Source organism: Marmota flaviventris, chromosome 18 (assembly GCF_047511675.1).
Source record: "Marmota flaviventris isolate mMarFla1 chromosome 18, mMarFla1.hap1, whole genome shotgun sequence".
Lineage (NCBI taxonomy): Eukaryota > Metazoa > Chordata > Mammalia > Rodentia > Sciuridae > Marmota > Marmota flaviventris.
In genome coordinates, this window is record NC_092515.1 from 21,942,687 (window position 1) to 21,970,597 (window position 27,911).

Genomic DNA, 27,911 nt, shown 5'->3' on the forward strand with positions numbered 1-27,911 from the left:
AATCTCTAAAGCAGATCAGTCAAAAGCCTTGCTATGAACACAGAATTTAACCTTGATTAATTTGATTAGCAAGACTCACCAGATATTTGAAAAAAAAAATTCAACATTAATACCAGAGGGACAGGGGGTATGACGGGGGGAGAGAAAGGAGAAAAGAGGTACATGGGAAATGCATAAAGAAAACCTTGATAGAAAAAACAAACACCGCATAACACTGCATCCATGAAACAAGAACAGTATGTTATAACAAAGGAACATTCAAAGAACAAAAAAGAAATTTCTGAAACTAAAAATCATTATCAGGAGGAAAACTAAAAAATTCACAAATACATGGAAACTTAACCAATAAAAATCAATGCATCAAGGAAGAAATTTCAAAGGTATTTAAAAATTTCTTTAGATTAAAAAATAAATAAAACCCCAACATATCAAAACATACAGAACGCAATAAATAGATGGTAACAGTGACATTTATAAATACAAATGCCTACATTAAAAAATAAAGATCCCACTGGGCATAGTGGCACATGCCTGTAATCCCAGCAGCTAGGGAGGCACCAAGCAACTCAGTGAGACCCTGTCTCTAAATAAAATACAAAACAGGGCTGGGGATGTGGCTCAATGGTTAATTAACACTGGGTTCAATCCCCAGTACCCAAAAAATAAAGATCTCAAAACCAGTATTGGTGTTTGGACCTAGAATGTTCTCCAAAGTCTTAAGTGTTAAAGACTAGGTCACCAGCCTGTGACATTATTGAGTGGAAACATTAGAAGGTGAAACCCATTGGAAGTAAGTTACATCACTGGGAATATGCCCTTGAAGGCATTCCCTGCCATTTCCTATTTTTTTTTTTTAATATTTTTTAGTTGTTGGTGGATCTTTATTTATTTTACGGCACTTAGAATCAAACCCAGTGCCTCACACATGCCAGACAAGTGTTCCACCACTGAGCTATAATCCCAGACTCCTTCTCTTCTTCTTTTTGTTTCCCAACCACCATGAGATCAGCAGCTTTGCTCCACCATGATTGTTCTTCCTCATTACAGACCCAAGAGGATAGGGCCAAGCAACTACCTTTATAAGTTTAATTTTTTTGTCACAGTAACAGAAAATCAACAGCGAGGAAATTCTCAATATGCTAAGAGTCAGACATGGAAAAATCCAGTTGTCATCACACATAAGGGGAATTTAATAGATATCTGTGTACCCATATTCATAGTAGCATTATTCACAATAACCAAAAGTAGAAACAAAATGTGTCCATCAATGTACAAATGGATAAGCAATATGTGGTATATACATTCACAAAAATATTATTCAACCTTAAATATGAATGAACCTTGAAAATCTGCTAAGGGAAAATACTCCAGACTTAAAAGAACAATTATTATATGAGGTATCTTAGAACACTCAAATTCATAAAATAGAATGGTGGTTATCAGAAGCTGGGGGGGAAGGGGAATGGGAGTTATTTAATGGGTACGGAGCTTTAATGTGAAATAATGAAAGAGTTTTGGAGATAGTGTTTATGGCTGACCAACAATGTTAATGTACTTAATGCCACTGAATTGTATACTTAAAAATGGTTTAAATGGTAAACTGTATGTTGTGTATGTTTTACTACACAGGAAGGGAAGGAAGAAGGAAATAAGGTTAGTTACTGGGCTACTATAATAGGGTATCAATTTCAAAATATTTGACAGAACTAGGTTGGCAAAAATAGTCACTCTGTTCAGATTTGTACTGCCCATGTTAAAAACACACATCTTTCTCATGGTAACAATTCAATCCTAACTGGTTATCCTACAGATACAAATAAACAAGTATAAAATGATATATACAGTTTTACATGCACACATAATCACACACTCAGGGTATTCACTGCATCACTGCTTTTAACTATAAAAAAAACCTGAGAACAATCCAAAAGCCTATCACAGTAAGGGACTGACTAAGTAAAATATGGTACAATATAATATAATGCTATGCACTAAAAAATGAGACAACAAGAGAAAGAAAAAAAAGAGTACCACCATTTGAGTAGATGTAGATGGGCAGTAATGCATAAATCTACAGTTGTGAACGCACAGAATACCTAGAATGACTAGTAAGATACTGGTAACAGTAATACCTCCAAAGAGACTAGCTGAATGTTAATAAACATTGTGAAGGAAAGACATCTACTTTTCAGTAAATAGCCTATAAATTTTGCAAATTCAAGGCCAGCCTCAGCAACATAGGAAGGCCCTAAACAATTTAACAAGACCCTGCCTTGAAAGTAAAAAAGGCTGGGCTGGGGTTGTAGCTTAGTGGTAGAGCACTTGCCTAGCATTCCTGAGGCACTGATTCTCAGCACCACACATAAATGAATAAATAAAAAATAAAAGACCATCAACAATTTAAAAAAAAATAAAGAATGGGGTTGGCACAGTGGTAAGGCGTCCCTTGATTCAATCCCAAGTATGGGGACGGGGCAGCCATTTGTAAATGTTCTCATAAATAATCTTTCTTCCACATCACTTTTCTCAAGAGGGTGGGAGGGTAATTTGGTGCCTAAAAGCTCTTATCACTCACTTTCTTTTGAATTTTGTTTAAAAAATATACCACTATGGTAGAATTTTCCTTAGAATACTCTGTGAGATAATAAAAGTTCATTAGGGAAAAAAAATTCTCAAAATCAAATAGTTTGGGAATCATAATATTAAAAAATTAATGGGATTTTTTTTTTGGGGGGGGGGACAAATACTGTGATAGAATCCAGGGGCTCTTTACCCCTGAGCTACATCCCCAAACTATGCCCCCATTTGTTTTTTTGTTTGTTTGTTTTGGTTTTTTTTTTGAGACAAGGTCTTACTAAGTTGCCCAAGCTGGTCTAGAACTTGTGACCCTCCTGCCTTAGCCTTGAAATTCACTGGAATTATAGGGATGCACCATCATGCCCAAATGGGATATTTTATTATTATTATTACAGCACTTCTCAGGACATTCAGTATGCAAATGTGCATCTGACTTTTCTAGTAGAAGGAAAACAGTATGTAGTGATCTACAAACTTCCTTGATTGTTTTATCAACTTTGCTTTAATTACCATTCTTTCCTCTCAACCTTGACATCAAATCAGCTATCAAGTCCTATCAGGCTCTGATCTTGTCTTCTCTAAGCCTATAGTCATTACCCTAATTCATGATTCTTATCCTTTTATGTTCCCCTTTCCACTAAATATATATCTCCAAAATATATTAATACCTAATTTAACATTAAAAACAGCTTTAAAAGTTCTTGTTTTGGCAACACAACAATGAAATATTAAAAGATGGCAGAACAGGAGGAAACAAAGAAGAAACACAGAAGAAAAAAGAAAAAAAATGCTAAACCTAAGTCTAAACATTGAAGACTACACTAAATATAAATGGCCAAAACACCAATTGAAAGAAATTATCAGAATGGATTAAAAAGGAAGTTTATCTATACTGTAAAAAAAAAAAAATAATAATTTAATTATTATATACTCAGCAAAAAAGTAAAAGGGATGGAAAAATATACACACCATGCATACACATATATGTACTTGACAATAAAAGATTTAAAACACATGAAGTAAAAACTGATAGGAAAGAAGGGGAAAATGGCCATAATTACAATCATATCTGGAGATTTCACTCTTCTCTCAATATTATCAGACAAGTAAACAGGAATCTATAAGGATACAGAAGAACTGAACACCACCATCAACCAAGTGGATATATATAACATTTATAGAAAGTTCTACTCAGTAACAGCAGAATACACATTCCTCTCAAGTGGTTCACATGGCAAGACAGACCATATCCTGGATCATAAATTTAAATATATTTTTAAAGAACTGAAAGCACACTTTATATTCCTTGACCAAAATCAATTAAACTAAAAATTAGTAGCAAAAACTCTCTAAACACTTAGAAATTAAACAATATTATCTTAACTAAGGATGGTAAACTTATTCCATAAACAGAAAGTAACTATTTTAGGTTTTATAGGCCATATATGGTCTCTATTGCATTTTTTTCTCACAGCCCATTAAATGTTCTCCCCACACACACACACCAAAAAAAAAAAAAAAAAAAAGCTTGCATTTGTGTGTTTGTGTGTGTGCACACGAGCACACACACACACACACACCAACAATCAAAAGTTTAAAAACACCCAGGTAAGAGCCAGATGTGGCTGAAAGGCCACAGTTTGATCACCTTAATTCTAAATAATTAATGAGACAACAAAAAAGTCTCACAGGACATTAGTAAAATATATTAAACCAGGGCTGGGATTGTGGCTCAGCGGTAGAGCGCTCACCTAGCATATGCGAGGCCCTGGGTTCGATCCTCAGCACCAAATAAAAATAAATAAATAAATAAAGGTGTTGTGTCCAACTACAATTGAAAAATAAATATTTTAAAAAATATATATTAAGCTGAAAATGATAATACAACATTACCAAAATGGTGTGGCATACTGATTAAGCAGTGCTTTAGAGTAAAGTTTATAGCACTAAAATACTTATATTAGAAACTACAAAAAAAAAAAAATGTATAAAGTAAACCCAGAACAAGTAGAAGGAAGAAAAGACATAATCAGTAAAACTACAGTTGAGTATTAAAAGATCAGCAAGATCAATAAACTTCTAGACTAAGACTTCTCAACCCTACCAGTATTGAAGCTTTGGGGATAGATAATTCTCTATTGTGGGGGGCTGTCCTGTACACTAGGTTGTTTAGCAACATTGCTGCCTTTTATCCATTAGATACTAAAAACACTTACCACCCCAGATATGATGAAAAGTCTCTCAATATAATGCTAAATGTCCCCTGTGAGGATGAAATGGACACCTGACCATTTGAAAACTGTTCTTGGTAAACATTTTGAATTTGTTGTTAAAGTCTTTTAAAAAAAAAAGAAATCTTCTGGTCCAGATGATTTTATTGGTTAATTCTACCAAACATTTAAAGAAGTAATACAAGCTCTATTCTATATCTTCCAGAAAATTTAACTCATTTTATGAGTTAAACAAATTACTAGCAAATCAAATCCAACCATATATGAAAATCATACCATGACCAAGTGTGGTTCACCCAGAGAGGGAAAATCATTGACTATAATTCACCACATTAACAGACTAAAGAAAAATTACAAGATCATATCAATAGATGCAGAAAAAATCTGTTAACAATATTCAGTATTCCTGATTTTAAAAAAAAGTTTACAAATTAGAAATGTCCTATATTTGGTAGAGGGCAATCATTTTAAAAAAACTAGAATTACCACCACATTTAATAGTAAAAGACAAAATGATTTCTCTAGAAGATCAATCACAAGGCAAGGATGCCCACTTTTACTATTCCTACTCAATACTGTATTACAAGTCCTATCTAGCACAGTAAGGCAAGAAAGAGAAATAAAGACATACATATTGAAAAAGAATAATAAAGTGGTCACTATTTATAAAATACATTTTTGACTATATAGAAAATCCAACAGAATCTATCCCTCAAAAGCATATGGTGTTTCCATTGGCATTTCCTGGCAATTTGGAAATGCCAACGGAAACACCATACGCTTCCTTTAAATATAAAGGTGAAAGTTCTCAACTTAAATAAAAGGGAAAAAAAATAAAGTGTGCTTTGGTTCCCAACATCTAATTTGTAAAATTGTGGAGAAAAGGAAATCCATGTTCAAATCACAAAAGTTACAATCACAGTGCATGAAAAGTGTTTAGTTAACACAGAAAAAGCATTAAATTATAAGATTCCATGGTTTCAGGCTTCTACTGGGAGTCTTGGACTATACCCTCATGGGTACAGAAACTATATACCTTTTCGTAATAAATATAAAGTACAAAAGCATACTTTTAATAATATTTTCTTGTTATTATAAAATTACATAAAACTGTGTGAATAAAACAACTTAGAATTTATTTGTCAAATTAATTCTCAGGCATATAAATATGTGTTCTAAAAATTATTTTAGATAGCTATTGATAAAAAAGTCATCATGTTTGGTTAATTCCCAAAACCACATTTAACTATTGAAAAGTGATTTACTAAAAATGTTTCTCTACTCAAGAGCTCTATTCCATTGTATTAAAAGTCTTCCATTATTCATGTTTTAAGTTGTATATTATTCTAAAAGTTTCTTCACTAAAATTTGAAAATCAAAGTGAACAAACTTTAATAGGTTATGAACAGATTTCCTATCAACAGAGCTGTTCCAGTAAAAAAAGCCTTGTCTATTAAGAAAGGTCTCTAAGAAAGAATTATGCCCACTGTCTTTCCTCTAATATACATGACTTATTTTAATGTAGTAAAGCCAAAAGATTTATCATTGACAGAAATTATATATAGGCCTAACAATGAGATTCTGATTAGTGTCACAAAAGATCAAAATATATATCAATTATAAACTTATAGGAGTTGATTTGCAATTAGAGTCTCTAAATATAGCTCACAAAATTTCACAGACTAAATGAGTTCTCTAACTAGTACCCACCCATGTATAAGTGAAATAATTTCAGCTTTAGAAAACTCAGCTGTTTTTTATCTAGTATGACCTCATTTATACAGAAGGATCCTCACAAAAATTTATTTTCAAACATACATTTAACTAGAAGGTTGAAAAGCAGGTAGGGGTAAAATCACACCATCAATTTAAATATGTTATTTTAGAAATAAGAACACAGACTAGAAATTAAATAAACCTAATTTTAAAATACAATGAAGCTAGATCCAAGCTAACCCATCTAATTACAAAATAGGGCATAGGTATTTATACATCAACAAATACTATTGTAGATAAACAAAACTAAGGCTACCTTTATAAAATGAGGCAAGGAACTCAAGCCACTCGAAAAGGGTAAAGGGTTAGATGATAGTTCTTTTCCACACCTAGTCTTTTCTATAAGATGAAAATATGATTTCTTCCAAAACAAAAAGCATCTTTAAAGAATTGTCAACTTGTGTAAATAGACTTTCTCTTAGTTCACTGAGCAAAAAGTAAATTACTTCTGGGTACCAAGTATTAAAAGCAGAAGTAAATCTATGAAACCAACTAAAACAAACCAATTATAAAGAACAAAATTCCCCCAATTCTTATGCCTTCCCAACTTATGTCTACAAAACCATCTGTACTGAATTTTATACTTGGTAATTTCTGAAAACATGCCATTGTGGGTGATATTTCCAACCCAGACTGTTCCGTTCTCCAGCTCATTCTCAAATGTTGGTTCAACTCAAACTACCTGCAACTCAACAAAAATCACAAAAAGCCTAGACTACTAAGTCATGAAAGGTATTTGTGGCCACAATCCATCAGCTTTGCAATTTGTGAACCAATACATATACAACAAAGAAACAACATTTATAAGTGGTACCTACGTTCTTTCCGGTGTTCAACTAAACCTACAGCCTGCTTTGCTGAGCATTTTGCAAACCAGTTGTCCCCAAGTAAAACAGTGACTTCATTAGTATGAACAAGTTTTCCTGGCATGAAGGCAAAGGGGCCAAATGGTACCTATTGTTTAAAAAAGAAAAGAAAAAGGCAAAAGAATTAAAGCACTAAAACATACACTTTATGAAACACTTAGCATTAAGAGTCCTCAGTATTATTGAACTCTCTTTTTAATTATACACTGGGAGAAATAAAATGCTAACTTCACAGAAATTTAACATTTTATATTAAAACTTCACCAGGAAAATCTATAGAAAATTACTTTAAGCTAATAATCAATGTTAAAACAGGAATATAAATCCATACCATGTTTACACATCACTCTTTAAACAACTGCGCTAAGAGAAAGTGTGGCCTCTGAGCATTTATACTTTTCATTAATTCTTAAATCTACATGAAATTACTAAGAGTAACGAAATATTATCAATGAAGAATATTCTTGGTTTAAAAAAAAAACCTGAAAATTATTTCCAATAACTGTCATTTTTGCAAAGCAGGGAGGAAAATAGCTTTAATGAATCTTCCTAGCTATATTACAAAATATTTGGGCTAGTATAACAAAAAACCTTCAAGAAACAGAGTACTCATATGGTAAAAGGTTCTAATCCAGGGCTCTCTCTCAACAGGTCACTATATCACTGTGAGGATCATTAAAACAAAAATTATCAGCACCTTTTTTTAATGGAAAAAAAATCAATGTTCTAACATTTAATTCTACGAATTACAAAATATTACAGCCTATGCGATATTACTGTTGTAACTCCAGTTTTTTATGTAGTAAGTTTGCACAACAAATGTCAAATTCTGTGCTAATATTTATGTCACTATAATGAAATACATACACACACACACACACGAAAAAATTTACCAACCATTACTACAATTACTGTAATGTTATAAAGTATAACAAAACCTTCCTTGAAATGGTAGTTACCTCTGATACAGTCCATCAATTTGTCAATTTGTACACATACAGCAAAAAAAAATCATATTTTACACAATTAATGTTTACAAGAAACAATGTATTGCTTTAAAAGAAACACACTAAACATACCATGATATTATAAGACAACTTATCAGGTAAAGTACTGAGTCTTTCTTGAAGGGCATTATAGTCATTATCTACCTTCTTCCTGTTGACAAAAAAGACCAAATACTAAATGAATGAACAGATTAACAATTCTTCCACTCTATGTATCATAAGACAAACTAATTAAAAACCTAATCTTACTCTATTTGTGTACAATGAATCATCTGTCATGTATAACTGATTAGAAAATAAATTTTTAAAAAAATTTTAAAACACCTAATTTTAGCCATTTACAGAGTAAACATTTTTTTTTTAAATTTTCAGAAGTTTTTTTCTTTGAAGTTTAGGAATAGCATTATCCCACCATATATTTATTAAAGAATTAAGATTCTCCATGAATTTTGGCTTTTAGAATTACAATTAGTGTTTCCTAATGTAGAAGTCTACTCTGACTAAATAAAATGTAGAAATAAGGTAAAGAGGTGGGCTTCATGTTTGGAAGGAAACAGGGGCTCAAAGGGAAGAAAAAAAATTTAATAAAACTTTTGAGTGAATAAACACTGAGAAATGGAAATCATGAACTCAAATCTGATCAAATGCTTGATCCTAAACTTTAGGCTGAAAAATGTGGTGTCGTCAACTCTTCAATTACTCATACTAATGTGATTAAGGTGAGAGAAAAATCAACCAAGGGGCAGAAGAAATTAGGCAAAGGTAATACAAAAAGCTTTTCAATTTGGCTTTGCAGTCTGTTTTATGTTTTATCAAAGCAGAGGTACCAGCCGGGCATGGTGATCTACGCATGCTACTTGGGAGGCTGAAGCATGAGGATCACAAGTTTGAGGTCATCCTAGGTAATTTAGTAAGACTCTCTGTCAAAATTAAAAAAAAAAAAAAAAAAGGTTTGGATGTAGCTCAGTAGTAGAGTGCTTGCTTAGCATGTCAGCATGTACATCTCTAATACAGGGGTAGGGGTGAGAGGGACAGAGCTACCAAATACATTAATTTCAAAGAATCAAAAAATATAATTCTATCAGGGTCACATTTTCATGCTGTGGGCTCTACCCAGTTCTTAGACATAGAATACCAAGCACCAGCCTATGCTGAGATGCCCATTTTCAAACTACCTCTGGAGATTTGGTTTCCTAAGGGTTCCCTGTTAGGATGTAGGCTGCAAGCAAAACCAGGGCACTAAATTTTTTTTTGTAAGCAAAAGGGCATTATCAATTCTAAAACGTTGCAAAAACCAACTCAGCAAATAACTTAAATGTACATGTAGATATAGTCAAATTAGGATAAATGCACCATAATTAATCACTCTATATAATCAAAATGTCTACAATATAAACATCATGGAACTGGTTTCAGTTTACTCCTTAGCTGCTCTATAGCAATAATAGCATAATTAATAAAAGTTACCTCATTTAGTCTTAAGGTCTCAGGAATTTCACATATATATTGATATTTATCCTGAAAGTATTCTTATAGTAAATGTCACTTACCATTTTTCTGTTACAGAAGAAAAAGTAGAAGAAAAATGGAGATAAACAGATCTCCTACACAACTGGTGAGATGAGTACTGATTCTAACCTAGGTCTTTTGACCTGTATTCTTGTTATTATTTTCTTTTTAGATATACATGACACAGACTTCAATTTGACATAATTAAAAAACATGGACTGTATCTTGTTCAAATTTAGTCCCCAGTACCTCTCTTTTCGCTTCCCTTCCCCTACCCGCTGCTTCCTTTTCTCTATTGATTCTTGTCATTTACCCAGTTATTTTTTTATTAATTTTTATGGATATCCACAATGGTGAGGTTCCCTGTGGTATATTTATATATGTGTAAAAGTTATGTCTTCATTCCACTGCCTTTCCTTCTCCCATCCCCCTTTACTTCACCCTTCATTTCCCTTTGTCTATTCCACTGAACTTCTATTTGCACCCCCACACCCTTATTGTGGATTAGCTTCCATATTTCAGAGAAAACATTTGACCTTTGGTTTTTGGGGACTGGCTTATTTCACTTAGCATGACAGTCTTCAGATCCATCATTTATTTACTGGCAAATGTCGTAAAGTCATTCTTTATGGCTGAGTAATAATCCACTGCGTATATACACCAAATTTTCTTTATCCTGACCTGTATTCATTCAAGCAAACTTTTTTCACTTTTCTGGTATTCAAAAGTGCTTTTTATAAACTTTCCTCACAAATCCTTTTCTATTAATAAACATAAAATGCCTTTTATGAGTTGGGGATATAGCTCAGTTGGTACAGTACTTGCCGTGCCTGCACAAGGCCATGGGTTCAATCCCCAGCACACCACACACACACACACACACACACACACACAGAGAGAGAGAGAGGCTTTTGTTATATTTAAGGCAAAACTTAACCTTCCAAATAAAATTTTATATGGATAAAATGGGAAAAAAAAAACCCTTTATGCACAGAATTATGAACCAGAAAAAGCATAACTCTGAAGTCAGACCACAGAATAAATCCCAGCTCTACTTCTTAACACACACATGCAAATTAACCTTAGTCTTAAATATCTTCAGTGGTAAAATTGGAATGATACCTATTCTCATAGGTTTCAGATAATTAAATATAAAAGATGTAACTCCTACCCAGTTTTAAGAATCTATGTTTTTCCATGAATCAAAAACAAACCAAAAAAACACCCACCAACCCTACAGGAAAAACTATTATCTACTAAAATTAAGAGTCCACTAAGTAAATTCTTTTAAATGGATAGTCGGACTTATCGAAAGACAGTAGAGCTAAATGTAACCATTCAGGGGCTTTGAAAACAGGGTTAGTGTAAGCAATAAATAGGATAATGCCTATAAAGAACAGATTTGATACAGTGCCTACACATAAGCATTCATTATTAAATCTATGGAATACTAACAATTTATATGTTTGAGATAAATAAGTTGATTATACATCAACTATCTAAATGTTTCTGTGATTAAGTAGTATTAAAGTTAACATTCAATATGTCTTACATAGGCAAATATAACTAGAAAATTGGACTTTAAAAAAAATCTCCTTCATACGTTAAGAGTAGATTTAACTTAAGGTAATACCAAAGATCAATGTCAGTATTCCAAATCAAGTATATTCAGTTTTAAGTTCATCATTAATAATCCTCCTAGAATAAAAATGTGGTCAAATTGTAAAACAGTTAAAGACTGGAGCTGCTATTTCTAAGTTTTGAATTATTTTCTAAAAATAAAAAAAAAGGAAGATAATATAAAATGCAACCCATGAAAATTCCTTTTTAAAGGGAGACCAGCAGAAGGCAAGCAGTGTTTCTGGAATAAATTATGGCCTGGGAAACTCTCTGAAGGCCACCGCTCTTGTCAAAATGTCCATGACCAAGTGCTTAATCAAAGGGTCTTCTCCAATAGTTCCTCTAATATTTAGGGCTTAAATAAACCCATTAAAGATCACAAAGGCAACAGAAAATTCAAGTTATTTTAGAACCAATGCTGAGTGTTGCACGGGGTAAATAGGAGATCTTTATATGTACCAGAATTTATCATAAATTTTCTACATTATTACTTGGAAGCAAAATTAAATTTTGGACATTATGGTCATATTAAAATGTAGTCAAAGAGGTAATTACTTTTTTAAAAATTCAAATTGGGAACAAAACACAGCTACAATTAGGATAACCATTTCAAGTCTACTTACTTATATGTATAGACCCGTTTGTTTCACTTTACCATATTTGATCCTTACAGTTTAAGATAAGCTTTCAATTCCTAATTTAAAATTTTATCCAATAAATAAAGTTTAAGTTGTACCAGATAACCTCGTGCAACTTTCCCTATAGAAAACAATAACTAAAACATCTGTATAAGGCATACAAAAACTTGTAAAATATCCTTTGAATTTTGCTACTCATGTCTACATGTCTCCGAGAGGCATTTTTTGTTTTAAATAGAAGTAGCGACGACTATAAATTAACCTTAACCTTAAAGGATTAGGAATGAGACAGATTGCATGTGAAACACTTAATTTTCATAATTTTGGGGAAAAAGTATGAGAGAGCAAGTTAAATGAGGTGTATGCACAAGTATTTAAAGGTGAAGTATATTGATGTCCATACTTTGAAACTTTTCTATATGCTTGATTTTTTTTCACTTTCGGTATGTGTGAAGATTTATATAATGTTCAGAAGGGGGCACAGAAATATGAAAAGAACTCCGTATTTTTAATCCTTCTCTTATAAAATCTTTGTAAAGGAAAAAATAAGTTCTATATTTCTTATTTTAGACATGTAATAGACTCCAATCTCCATCTTTAAATCACGAAAAAAGGGAGATAAAACAATAAGACACTGCTAATTTAAAGTAGGAAGCTAGAATAGGCAAAAAAAAAAATACTAACATCAAACCCCTTTTTCCTCCTCAGAAATAGTCTCACATCATTCTCTACCTTTACCTAACATGCTAAATAAATAAAGAACCAGAAGTGCTGAAATGGGAAACAAAGAGAAAGGCTTTTATATTGCCATTACTATCTGAGTTTATCTGGGACAAAGACTTAATTTTTTTTTAATTTAAGAAATGATGAAATCCAAAGATTTTAACACCACCTATTGAATACCTCCTCTTATAACTAAGCCTTATGCCATGTACTGCAGGGATCAAATATAACATGCATGTTTTTTTTTTGTTTGTTTGTTTGTTTGTTTTGTTTTTAATTTGCAATCCACTGGCTTGAAGAATTCCTGTGTTTTCATCTTTAAAATTAAGAAAATGAAGGAATATTAAATTTAGCCATGGGTTATTTGCATATAGAAAGATATTCTCTCAATACTAAAGCAAAGAATAATAATTTTTTTCAAAGTAGCTTCTTAATCTAAAGAAAGTGTTCAAGTTAAATTAAAAAATAAAAACATTCCTGAAAGACGAACTTAAACTCCTATGCTTTCTACAGTTTTATGGGGAAAGGAATGCTCATTAAAAATTTAAATGTATTTACTGTATGAAATCAAAAGCAATAATCATCTTTCTAAATGATCATGACAAAATACTTTATAACTTCAATCAATGAAATAAGGGGACAAAGACTTAATTTTTAATGTATATAAAATCCAGACAATATGATGGCATATTCCTTTTTTACAACTCTAGTATACCAAGGAACTTATATAATCAGAAGATGCTAATAAAATAATCCATCATGCTCTTTATAAATTATGAGTTATAAGAAAATATTAGAAATAACCTATAGATAAAAAGATTAGAAAATATCATTAGTAATAACCTATAGATTAAAAGATTGGCCTAAATAAAAACACTTATAATTTTTTAAGTCAACTGAACAAATTATTCAAAGAAACAAATGAAGCTAGCATTCCATCTGATTTCTTCAATTAAAGTTTTTAACAGTAAGAGTGCAAAGGATAAACATAGTAAGGGGAATTTGTTTTAGGGAGCTCTTCAATTATAAACATGTGACTTAAGACCTGTCAGTTATTATAGCATCTTTTTATTCATTCATAACTTATCTTTTCCTCTAGAATAAAATGACATGAGAATTCAAAATAAAAAAGCTTAACTATTACATAAAAACACATTAGTCAAACTCTGAAAGAAATAACTCCAAAGTGCCTAATTCAGTTAACTTTACATGAACTTACAGATAATTTTATCTCTTTTTTATTTCCACAACTGATAAATATTCCTGTTATAAATTAAAAGGAGAAACCTTTTAGAAAAACTGATGAGTTTATAACATACTTAAGCTTTGATTATTCATGCCAGTATTCATGCCAGTTTTTACTTAAATCGCACCATAATCCTTAGGTTTTGAGACTTCAATTTAGATTTTATACTTTATTTCTAAAGTATATTGTAGAAAAAGTAAACTTTTTGTGTGTTTTCTTAGAGTTGTGATTTTGGTCACAGATCCCTACAAGAAACTGAGAAAAGGACCCATATGTTCCATATAGTTTCAACAAGTGGCTTCTCATAGATTTCTCCAGGTTAATAGTTTCTGTAAAGCGGTTTTATAAGAGTGAAAAACAGGAATCCTGGTTCTGAAGCCACCAAATATTTAAAATCTTCAAAATTATCTTTAACTCAACTGACTTAAAAATGAATAAAATGATGGGAAAACCCTCACCAATTTGGTCATAAGTTCAATATGAATTAGCAAAAAGTAACTCAATTCAATTTGCCTAGATCCTACATTTTTCTAAGTCATACACTGATACTCACTCGCATCCATCTTTAGTATATTAGAACTAGGACTTTTCAATCTCAAAACAAGCATGAGCACTCACCTCTCAAACACTGCAATTCTTGCAATATTTACACCTTCATCCATACACAGCACTCTTTGTGCTTGAAAGCTTTATTGCATGTTGCTCTTATTTTTCAAAAATGAATGGGAAAAAACTCAAGGTGCAGGTAGTATAGTTTTCAGACTTAATAAAGTTCAGAAAAAAAGTGAAAAATCATAAGATATCAGAAGCCAAATCCTTAGCCTCAATCAAATATTCACTGGACTTAAGATGATCATGAGAAACTGAACCAAACAAAGCACATTGTTACTAGACATAGATCATCATCAAAGATTATATTCCACATAATAAGTTGTAAATTTAGAAGGCTTTTTAATAACAGTTTAAAGTCTTGGAGGGGGGTGGAATTCCCCTATTAATATGTTAAGTTTGCCTTTTATTTTCAGAAATGCATTAAGTATTAGTTTGGCTGCTTCCAAAAACCTGACACAAAGGCTTAGGGACTCCTAGAAGTAAAAACTTCTAATTTTAAGTTAAAAATCATTAGGTCTTTAAATCAAGGAGGGAAATATTATAGTTTGGCTTTAGTGACACAAATATATACAAAGAACTAACAAGCTAAAGGTAATAAAACATTAAAAAACAAAGGGAGAGAACTGGCTTCTCTTCAAAATTGAGTAAATTTACCTTTTTCCTTTTCTTATTTCAATCTTTCTATAATTGAGCATGCATTCATTTCACACTCAGAATAAAAATCTTAAAATCTAATTCAGATTTTGTTTCAAAACTCATCCTTAAAACTATTCAACTCGATTTTTTTTTTTTTTTTTTGCCACCTTAACATACCTTTGCAAACCATGTACTAAAAGCCCACACAATTAAACAAACAAAAAAATACAAGAATTTGAAGAATGACAGAGAAGAGAGATTTGGGTATGAATCCTCCCAGCTGCCCCTAAGACTTTCATCAGTAACTGTAGAAATTCCAACAACAACAACAAAAGTGTGTGAAATCTCCAGAAAGAAAGGAAGAAAAAAAAGTACAAACAAGAAGGCCTTATTCCAAACACTAACTAAAAACTTTGTAGTCAAAAACTAAAAAGTAATTTTCAAATTTACCTCACACTAAAGAATGAAGCCATTATCATAAGTACTTTTTAAAGTTTTAAAAACATGCAGATCAATTATTCAGATTATACATAAGAAAATAAATTTTATATATGCATACCTGTTTTAGGTATTCATGAGAAATATACTATAAACCATAGTACTGTAAGAGTTTGGTGCTTTTGAGAGTCATTTTCCCTCAAACATATATTTCTCCCCACCCCCACCTTTTGCACTCATGCTCAAATACATGTATACATCCTAGCTAACTAATAGGAAAGCGGAATTCCAAAAAGAGCAATCTCAGACCTTCACATGACTATTCAGGTGTGTTTCTTGGATATTTCCCACTATAGACACAGACTTGTAAACTCAAGTAAACTGATTATTACTCTTCTTCTCAAAATTATATTTTCTGTCCAGGTTCCTTCAGAAAATAATAAATGTCAAGTATTTGGTTTATGATCCCTCTCTAAAAACTCACATGAAGTGTTTCTGAATTTTTATGTCTCAATTTAAAGCTACTCTTTACAAAATTAAGCACTTGGAAAAACTAAAATACTTTTCTACATTTTAGGTTTGTTTCACGTAATTTCATAGATATCTTTACTACTTAAAAATCATTTTAGGATGATTTAAAGGAAGCGAGACAATTCTACAACTCACATACATACAACTTATGATTATAAACAATATCTAAATATCGATGATTTCAATATGCCCAGTATCACAAGCACTATTTCATTTAATACCCAGAAGTCAACACACAGTAAAAAGACTTCTTTCCTGTGGGACATATTCAAAAGAAATCATCTGTAGTGCATTAAAAGTGACCATAAATTCTTTGTCACTACTCCTATTGACAGGTGGAGATTATTTCCCCACGTTGCGCACATGTGTGTGCATGCGTGTGTATATGTGTATGTGGTTTTTGTTTTTTGTTTTGTTTTGTACTGGGGATTGAAGCCAGGGGCATTCTACCACTGACCTACATCCCCAACCTTTTTTTTTTTTTTTTTTTTTCAAGAAAGTGTCACACTAAGTAGCTTACTTAAGGCCTCACTAAATTGCTGAAGCTGGCCTTGAAACATGCAATCCTCTTGTCTCAGCCTCCTGAGTCACTGGAGTTACATGTGTGGGCCACTGTGCCAAGTTTGGACTGGCTTTTAAGTCTCTTAGACCAACACAATGTAGTCTTGCAGCTTCCATTCTTGCTGCCCTGAGATCACCATGAAAAGTGAGCTGGATAAACAGCACAAAGACAGACAGGCTCAGCTAATACCCAGCATTAGCCACAGACTTGGGAGTAAGGCCATTTTTAACAACCCTGATGATCCACCTACCAAATGGCTACAGCCAAATAAGTGAGCCTAGACAACACTACCAGAAAACGAACACAGGTGAGCCCAGCTCAATGTACAACACAGCATCAGGCACAAATAAAGTTTTTTTTTTTTTAAGACACTATATACTTACAATGATATGGCCATTATTTATTAAGAAAAAAATTATTACCAAATTATATTTGGTGACCCTTAAAAGTTTGACACATGACACAATGAACTTTATGTGAATAGAAAGTTAATTATCTGAGGACAATCTCCAACATACAGCATCAAATTAACAGTACACAGTCCAATTTCATTTTTATCCGAAAGGATGGGAATAAATTAATCTAAACATGTGGATGAATACACACACACATATACCTACCGTATGCAAACAATTTCTGAAAAGATTCATGATAAACTTGTAAAAAATGGTTGCTTCCAGAAAAGGAAAATGAGAACTGAACAAAGGTAGAAAGAAACCATATCATTTGCACCCTTTTAAGCCTTTTTTTTAATACCTTTATTTTGTTTATTTATTTTTATGTGATGCTGAGGATCGAACCCAGTGCCCCACACGAGCTAGGCAAGTTCTCTACCACTGAGCCACAACCCCAGCACCCCCCCTTTTTTTAAAGGTATATAATTATTTATTAACAGAAAAGGCCTACAGACTCACTTCTTCTTGGACACAACCTACGGTGTGGCCATGTGACCAGTTGTGTTAGTTTGCTGGCCTTAGATACAAAAGTCCCAAAATTGGCACAGCCCCCTATGGGTCCTAATCTTCCTCAGTTGCTCCAAGTCCTCCTGGGGCTTACTATCGAGACCATTGGCCAGAACCTGATTGAATTTTCCATTCTTTACAACCTTCTATCTGTTCAAGAACCAGTCTAGGATTTTGTACTGTCGTGGATTCTACATAATGGTGATCACACGTTCAACCTCACCATCAATGAATTCTCCAGCCTCTTGGTGAGGTCAGTGTCTTGTTTTCCTCAACACCCTTAATGACAGTGATGGCAAAGGCTATTTCCTGCCGCCCATCAATGTTTATGTTGCGTACTGGCAAACTGTGCTGGAACTTCTCAGGAATCACTAGAGACATGGTAGCAGCAGGGCGGCAGAGTGTAGGAGGCTGTGGAAGCTTAAATTTTGAAATACAAAAGTATTGCCTAATTTTTAAAAATTTGCTTAACTCTTACATTAATGTACAATCATTTTTTAAGTTTTTTAATGTTTTTTTAGTTGTTGATGGATCTTTATTTATTTATATGCGGTACTGAGAATCAACCCAGCACCTCACGCATGCCAGGCAAGTGCTCTAACACTGAGCTACAACCCCAGCCCTGTATAGTCAGTCATTTTTATCTCTGAAATATAAAGCTAAAGTATTTCCAAACAGAATACTAATTAGATTCATTTCAAAATAACTGGAAGTAGATGATAGATAGGACGGGATGTTAAATGAAAGTCCAGAAAAAAAAACATGAGTTGACAATTATTGAAGTTGAGAATCACTGTCACCTTTTGTTTGAAATTTTTCATAACAAAAAGTTACTTAAAAATATTCATATAATGTTGTAACAATAATGCTCAGAAAGTCAATTCCATACCATGACAAAAAAGTAACAAGCATAAATATAAAATATTCATGAATATTTACAAAACAGGCATTTTTGTTTATGTATGTGTTATTAATAATACCTGAGGGCTGGGGTTGTGGCTCAATGGCAGAGTGCTTGCCTCACACATGTCAAGCACTGAGTTCAATCCTCAGCACCACGTAAAAGTAAATAAACAAAATAAAGATATTGTGTATAACTAAAAAAAAAAATTTTAATAATAATAATACTTGAATGCCAGGCTGGGTAGTTTCTAGACATCACCTCATTTGGTGTTCACTACAACCCTGTGAGTTACATGGCATCATCATTTTACAAGGAAAATAAAACACTTGGTATAAATGCCCAAGGTTACAAAGTTAATAAATGAGAGGATTCGAATGTAGCATATATCTTTAAGACATTAAAAATGACTATACATTAAGATTTAAGCAAAAAAAATTTAATTAGGCAATACATTTCTTTCAAAATTTAAGATATATAAAAGGGCACAAATGATACATGGTTTCTTCTTACATATGTTCAGTTCCCATTGACTTCAAATTCCACTTTCTTTGAGAAAGAATTAAAAATTAAAAATAATCCACAAACAGAATAATCAACCACTAGTGAACAAACAATGGGATACACACTCACATTTTAATGAGAAAATGTGTTTAGATTTTACTATACCTTATCTGAGTTAAGGGGAAAAAATTTTATAAGAACCAGTATTAAGTATTAGCTCTAAAATAGTGTTGAACAAATTCTCATCTGTTAGGCTCAAAAACTTCCTTTTAATCTGTTATTATCAAATAAACAAATACTATAAATTTCTTGGTTCACCACCATTTTAGAATTTGATTTAATTTTATGGAAGAGATTTTTCTGGGCAGGTCCTGTGGTCCCAGACCATTTTCACTCATACTTTTCTATAAATACTTTTACTTCCTATTATGTGTTTTCAAAAAAAAAAAAAAATCAAAATTATTTCTGAAGCCTAGATTATACATTACTTGTCCCTTAAATAAAAGAATCCTTTAAAATTGTACAAACAAGCATATATACCACTAGCAAAAGAATGAATTGTTTATTTCATATATTTTGCTCTCCCTTGTTATATTGATATATATACATAAAAAAAGCAAGCTTAGCTACACAATTGTATTTCAGACTGGGCTAACACCAAGAGTCAAAGAAGAATTAAAAATAACATGTTTTTAAAAATAGTATGTGAGACATGCTTAGGAATGGCTCTAGCCTCTCAACTCCCTCAGTATTTGCTTCATATCTCTGCAAGTAGCACAAAATTATTGTGATTTCTCTGTTTAGCACCTGACTATAAATCCCTCCATGGCAGATTCTTTCAACTCCAAATAGCACAATACTGAAATGGGGAAGGAACTCAATGAGTGTTTGAGGAATTAAAACAATGTAAATATATCAGAAGAATCCCACAAAGCTCCCAAATAACAATTTCCTGGCTCTCAAAAGAATGGAAACACTTTGGTTTTAATTTTTGAACATAATAAACTGATGAGTTCACTGGCCATTTAGATTCTATCAATATTGATAGAATATTTACATGATCCATCTGTACATGAATAAATATAAAGCAAACAGAAAGTCTATTCCATAAGCCATATCAGAAGTAATTAAAGGAAGAAGCAAATGTAAATTGAAAAAAAAAATAATTTTAATTGTTAATGTACAGATAAGGTATGATATTAAGATGTGTTTAGGCAAATATGGAAGGCTTCAGAATGTGAGATAGGGTCACATGAACCTGCTCTTACTTCTTACATGTCACTGTTCACCAGGATTGTATACTGCTAAAACCATTTTTAAACTAAAATGGTAGGTAAAAAAAAACTATATATTTCATCTTCATTTATCCAAGCACTCATTAAGTGCCTATTTCGTGCCAAATAAGAAGGAACTGTGGATAATACGATAAAAACATGTGCATTTTATTCTTAAAGAACTCTCTTAATAGGGAAGGATTTTACAAAAAACAACCAGAAGCAGGTTATTACTTACATATTTATGTAAGCTGGTATCTGTTCTAATAGATCCTTTTCTAATTTCCTAACCCCTTGCCAAAACTGACAGAAGTTCACATTAATAAAATGTCCCTTGAGAATTATTTTTAAAATGAATCGCTTTAGCCAAATTTTCAAGAGAAAAGCATTCTTTGGCCAAGGACTTGCATTTCACATTTTAACCTGAACTGAATGTATAATGAAAAACGAATAGTCCATTTATGGAAATGTTGACAGACTTACACCACCATGGATGCAACTACAATGCTGCATTTATTGAAAATTAATGAAGTCCTGAATTTTTATTTATAAAGTGGATATCATTAGTTTTAGATTATTTTCTGCAAGCCAATAGTCAAAATTTAATAAGATGATGTGTACAGATTGCACTGATTTTTACTCTTATCCACTGCTTGCAGACCATGTGCATTTATACCAAAAAACATTTGATATACACTAACTATAAATTATTTCCTTGGAGATCTCTCAGGCATGAAGAAAAAGCCTCTTAAAATAAATTTAAAATATTATATGCTTGATGGTGTATAACCGAAGGTTTAATCTCACTACTAAAGGGGCAGTTACCATGATTTTGCAATAACCCTGCAGACAATAATCAAGACAGCTCCTGTTGTTCTCTCAGTAAAATCTTCGTAAACACAGCATGGATATATTGTAATTTGATATCTGTAAGATCAACAGCTATATCTCATGACAACTCAAAATATAAGATTTTATTCACTATTAAATTGAGCATTTTCCTCAGAAGAAAAAGGAAATATGTTATTTACCAAACATTGTCCTGTTAACTATACATTAACACATTAATAGATATGCTTTCTTTCTCTCTAAAAAAGTGCAGTCCATAAAACAAGTTCTGAAATATAGAAAATTCTATTTTCAAACTTTCAAAAAATTTATCTGTGCCATATTTCCATCATTATTTTAAAACAATTGATCCCAATTATTTTTCTACTAGCAATATAGAAAATACTCAGAGCTCTCTGTGACCAGTTACGTTCAAATATGACTAAGTTTATACTTCATGATATTAATATTATTCTAACTTTTTAAAATGGAGAAACACAAATGTAACAATTTCAAGAAATCAGGGAATATGTAATTCAGAAAAGGATAAAAATATACAAATTAATATCAAAGCTACCCAAAATGGAGATAACTAGAAGAACTCAATTACTGATCTCACAGTCACACACAAAACCAGTACGCACATTTTTTAAATACAAGTAGGTGACCCCAACAGTATTTCAGAAATATAATAAAACCATCTTTCACTCACCAATGCTGGATTTTCTCTTGGCAGTTAGTGACCACCTGTCATAAAAACAGATAACTATTCATGAAAAAACAGAGCTATGCAAAGAGTAACAAAAATAGTCTATCAGAAAACTAGAACAGTAGCTTTACAGATTTAATAGCATTTCAGCATACATTTTTATTTGTCAAATGCACAGAGATGTGAATGTTAGTTTTTAAGCAGTTCACTTTATCATAACCCTCTAATGCAGGCTGATAACTGCAGAACAAATTACAGCTTTCCAATTCATACTTTGGTACAAAACTCACTTCATAACTATTAGGTGACATATGATATAAGATAACTAGTATTTTGTACAATCTACAGACCTGTTTTCACTGTTACATATTTTGTAGAATACGCAAATGTTATAAATAACTAGAAACCAATGTAACATTCACATTTCATCAGTAAAAAAAAAAGAAAAAAAAAATGACAGTAGTGAAAATATTTTATTTTGTCAGTATATCTCCAAATGTTTTCACCTGTAATTTTTATTCTGATGCATTAAAAATGAGTTCAGTGATATTTTTCTACTACATTTCAAGAAGAAATACTTAGGATAAAGAGTTGCTCTGAACAGCTCATTCTTTCCCCAGTGAATTATGATAAAATTTTAAGCACTTCACAGCCAGTTTAAACTAGGTTTATAATACTAAAACCATGGAATTAAGAACAAATGTTATTTTTTTCCTTTGAGATATTGTAACAGATTCTCAAAATGCTCAAAAACAAAAACCCTAATGAGGAAAAATATAAATTTTAAAATAGCACTATTTTTGAATCACACTTTTAAAATTAATATTATTTTTACAGATTGATAATCACCTAATTTTAAATCACCCATTAATAAAAATTTTAAATAGTAATCTAGCATACCACAGCACCATTTTAGAGACAGAGAAACTAAGGAATAAAAGCCAAAATGCTAAGGTCACGTGAAAAAGACAGCAGTTATGATTTGGTTTGCAACCCACTGCTCTAGTTTAGTTCTAAATACCAATATTGGCTATGTTCAATGTTGCAACCAAAAATCACGAGATTTTTTTTTGACTTGTCACTAAATTCCTCTATTATAACATTTAATTCCTGAAATAAATGTCCTTCTTTGGTACATTTTAAATACTAAGGCAGTAATCCTGTACCAAAATACATGCTGTAATCAGATACCCAACCATACTACACATTAACTCAGCATAAAAAGTCCGTTTTAGAATGAAGATCTCTTAGTAAGTATCAATCACATAGCAACACTTAATAACAGTGGTACTATATAATAGAGTACTGACTTTACATCTGGAAAAGCCAAGCTAAAACTACATCAATCTATTTCACTGTTTCTGATTTGGCAGTAATTATAAAATAGACAAACAGAATTAAATGTAAATTAAAAAAAGAAAAAAATCTTCAAGAAATTCATTTTATAAAGTTCCTATTTAACAGCCCCATTAAAAAATGAGACCCAAAACAGTCAGGATGTTTTCCAATACCAATGCATGTGTTTCCAAGCATGAAGTGAGCCAAAAGCACAAAAAGAAAAGCCCTGCAAACCATAAGAGCAGAATGTTCATTAACCTCTACATGATAATCCTTTCATAGCTGCATATTAACTAGTTACATATTCATAATCATTTACATTATTTAAAGGACCTTCGATGAAATTTTCTAGGCTATATCCATTAGTGACGGTGTTAAAGGTTATAGAAGATAGTCTACTTAATGTTTCCAGGAAGCCTTTTTAATTAGTAAATATGTAAATTTGGCACATATGCTTTTTATATTTAAAAACAAGTCTCTGGTAGGATGGCATGTATTCTTGCCATCACTCCCCACACACACAGTCTATTTTCCACTTTGTTCTAGCCATCCTTTCCTCTACTCCCCCGATCCCTTTTCTTTCCTAAAATAGTCTCCCTAGGAACAGATACTCAAGAGTAGACCAACAAAAATCCATTTCATTAGTTTACGAGAAACTTCCACTATCAAAATATTGCTTTATATTTAAAGTATTTATTGTTGTCTTTAAAGTATTTATTGGATGTCTTTAACATCAGAGACACTGCATTAATGCAGACCACAGATGTAATATTTTAGAAATTAGAAAGAAGGGGAACAAAAAAAGACAGATATGAAAATAAATGAATAACCTTCTGATGGTGTGTCTACTATTATATTTTTATACAATTTATGGTTTACCAATTTTCAAAAAGTATTTAAACTCTACAGTTGCACTTATATTCTGAGATGATTTTAACCTGCCAAAGAAAATTTTAGGAAAAATTATATGATTCAAAGTTGAATGTACCTGGGTTTAAAAAACAAAACAAAACACCTTCTTTATCTGTGAAGTAAATTCCAATGTATCTTGCTTCTTCTGACAGAGAATTCAGAGTAACTCTTTTAATTATTAAATGAAGTGACCACAAGATAGTGATTCTGGTTCTATCAACAACTGTTGAAAAACAAAGCAAAAAAACAAAAAACATTTCATTGCTCTGTTTACTTCCACAAAACAAAGATAGCTATAAAGGAACAATACTAGTTTTGTTTTAAAGATAATTCTATCAAAATTTTCAAATATTATTATTTTTTTAAAAAAAGTTTCTGCATCATTTTTATAAAAAATAATTTGATTAATAGGCTTATACTATTAAAATAATTGACCTAGGAAATTCTTCAATATAATGATTGTAAGTCAAGAATTTGTAGTACTACAGCAATAAGTATCCATGATAAAGAAACAAAACTATGGCCCGATTCACCACTTTTTAAAATACAAACTATCATTGGAAGTACTTATCAACAATAAAGTAGCTACAAAATTATATGGTATATTTTCTTTACATCTCCAAAGTGTCCTTTTAGGATTTAGAAGAACGATGGTCTATCCCAAGACTTCAAATGATAAATATGAAGCTGCAAACATTTCAATGAGTTAGGTTTAACCTCTTTCTAAAGAGAAGAAACCTGTATTCAGAGATAAAGTAGTTTATCCAATATTATACAACTGTCCAAAAACTGGTAGGAGATGAAAATCAGTTGTAAAACCCGATCTTTAAAATCTCAAAGTCCATACCCCTTTGTATTAGACTGTTTCCAACCCTGACAAAACTTACTGAATAAAAGAAAGGCAGTTGTTTACATCTATAATCTTTCTTAAAACATTGATTGCTGCTGCTGTTTCTCCTCCACTTCCTCCTTATATAACTAACACTCAAATATAAAGAAGACACTGTCAATAATGTCAGTAAAAGCCAATAAGCTTAAAGTCACCAGTTCACTAGTAGAAATCCTTATTTCTTCTGGCCTTTCAACCAAATAAGTAAATATACAAATACCATGTGTGCCCGAGGGGAGGAAGGGAGGGAGGGAGGGGGAATATGTGAATATATGTGTTTGGGGGCGGAGAGCTGGGAAGTAATAAGCTAACCTCATAATCACTCTGACATATAATCACAGTTTTAACAATTTGTAATAATTAAGGGAGTTAGATGCCCATAATGACCATGATGAACAATCTACCCAAACAACCTATTTTTCTGTACATCAGGGTCCAGCTATTATATTGTTACAAAGGGTTAAAATGATATTTGATAAAGGGCTGGGGTTCTGGCTCAGCAGTAGAGTACTCTTTGATCCTCAGTACCGCATAAAAATAAATAAAAATAAAGGTATTGTGTCTAACTACAATTTAAATAAATAAATAAGAATTAAATTTGATAAATTGTGTCCAACTACAACTAAAATAAGGATTATATTTGATAAATTGTAAGATCGATAAATTATAGAGACAACAGGAATAATAATTTTTTACTGTTTTTCCCCATAATTTGCTTTTTCAAAATTACTTTATAAAGGAATGAATGAATGATTTAACATGCAATAAGAACTCTAGCACTTATATTTGTACTATTTATTTTGGTAAGAGACCACAAGGGGGCATCAACCTATGAGTTAAATACAGTGCCACATAAAAACTAGACTGAAGGAGAAAGTCAAAAAAGGTAAGTATATTTCTTGATTTTTGATATTTTTCTCAAAAAACATTTCACTTCACTTCTAAAACTTTCCTTACTTTACTACAATTTCAAATTCTTCCTATATGGGTTAATCTATAATATAACAATTTGGAAAATGTACTCATCAAAGCTGTCTAAATTTATATGATTTGCTTCTCTTACTAGACTTTAGTTTCAAGAAAACCATTTCAATGTTAAAAAAAAAAAATTACATTCTAAATATACTGGAAAGCAAAACTGCTACCAAAAACTAAGTCCAATTACATGAGGCCACATCTTTAAGCACTTAAAGGCTATTTTAAAATTTAGCCAGGATAAAATCAAAATGATCATTTTAATCCTGATTTTTGTTTTAGCCCATTTTCTCCTCACCTAAAGCATTCTCAGAATTCTGACCTGGTCTATACAAATATTGGACTATGTCTAAAGTGCTTTGGTACTGTACATTTCATTCCTTTGTAGATTTTACCTACAAATTAGTTTTTGTTTTTTTTTTTTTTTTGAGTATTTATTATTACTAATCCCAAGTGTCCTAATTACATACAGTTTTCTCGTACTAGAAATGTTTGAGATGAGTAACAATTACATTCAGTGTTAGATAACTGAAAAGTCTGGGATTATTTAAATTAGGTATCAGGAACTTCTAACTGTACTGATTAAAAGCTCTATGAGGTAGAGGCCATGTCTACTTTATTCAACAATATTCACCTAACATATAAGCACATGGTCCCTTTAAAGAAGGACAGCTCTATACTCACAAAACCACAAGTCTGAGGAAATGTTTTTCTCAGTTTATAAAATAATGCACACAAACTAACAAACCATCTGAAACAGATGCACCGGTTCTTCCTAACTTTTCTTTCAGTACTTCCTTCTAAGCATTTCTATGGTTTACAATTAACAAACACTAAGAAAACTTTAAGCTTCTCACACAGATTAGGACAAAAATATGCCTGTGGAACATTCAAAGTAAACAAGTAATTCATTAAAGAGTAAATACAAATAGAAAAATGGAGGCGAGTATCTTAACTAGTAACAAAAAAGTAAAATTAAACCAATCTTTAAAATACCATTTTGACTACTTAAAACAACAAATTTTCATTTAAGACTAAAGTAAAATGAAACCAAAAACTAAGAGCTACATTGTAAGACTACAGTAAAATAAAGTAACCAAAAACTAAGAGCCACATGTGGTAGTATATAATTCCAGTTACCAGGAAAGTGAAAAAGAGGATCCCAAGTTCAAGGACAGCCTGGGCTGTAGAATTGTAGGCACACTGCATAAAGTTGGAGGAGATAGGTCACTGGAATTGTACCCTCGGAAACTATACCTGGTTGCTGGGGGCTGCCATGAACTGAGAAGCTTTCCTTCACCATACTCTTCCACAAGGATGTTCTGCCTCACCTCAGATCCAAAACAATGGAGTTAACCAACATAAACTAAAACCTTTGAAACAGTGGATACAAAATAAAGCTTTCCTCCTCTACCACTGCTTTTCTCAGGTGTTGTCACAGCAACGAAAAGCTAAGCCAAAGGCAGTTAAGAATTGTCAAGGGCTGGCGTTGTGGCTCAGTGGTAGCGCGCTTGCCAGGCAAGCACGGGGCCCTGGGTTCGATCCTCAGCACCACATACAATCAAATAAAGGTATTCTGTCCAACTACAACTAAAAAATAAATATTTAAAAAAAAATTGTCAAAGGAACAAGGATAAAAAGAAGCTA

At 31.9% G+C, this 27,911-nt stretch overlaps 1 protein-coding gene across 2 annotated transcripts in view; it reads right to left on the bottom strand.

The window, feature by feature from the left end:
* Uri1 (URI1 prefoldin like chaperone) overlaps positions 1-27,911 on the bottom strand; it is a 63,978-nt gene that overhangs the window by 15,391 nt on the left and 20,676 nt on the right. The window contains exons 2-4 of one of the 2 annotated variants that reach the window (XM_027941459.2): positions 22,154-22,188; positions 8,530-8,608; positions 7,403-7,538 (exon numbers count right to left, since the gene is read on the bottom strand). In XM_027941459.2, coding sequence (XP_027797260.1) covers positions 7,403-7,538; positions 8,530-8,608; positions 22,154-22,188 — 250 coding nt within the window. Of the gene's footprint in view, positions 1-7,402; positions 7,539-8,529; positions 8,609-22,153; positions 22,189-27,911 lie in introns of those variants that run through there. The other variant, XM_071605216.1, reaches the window with a different exon arrangement.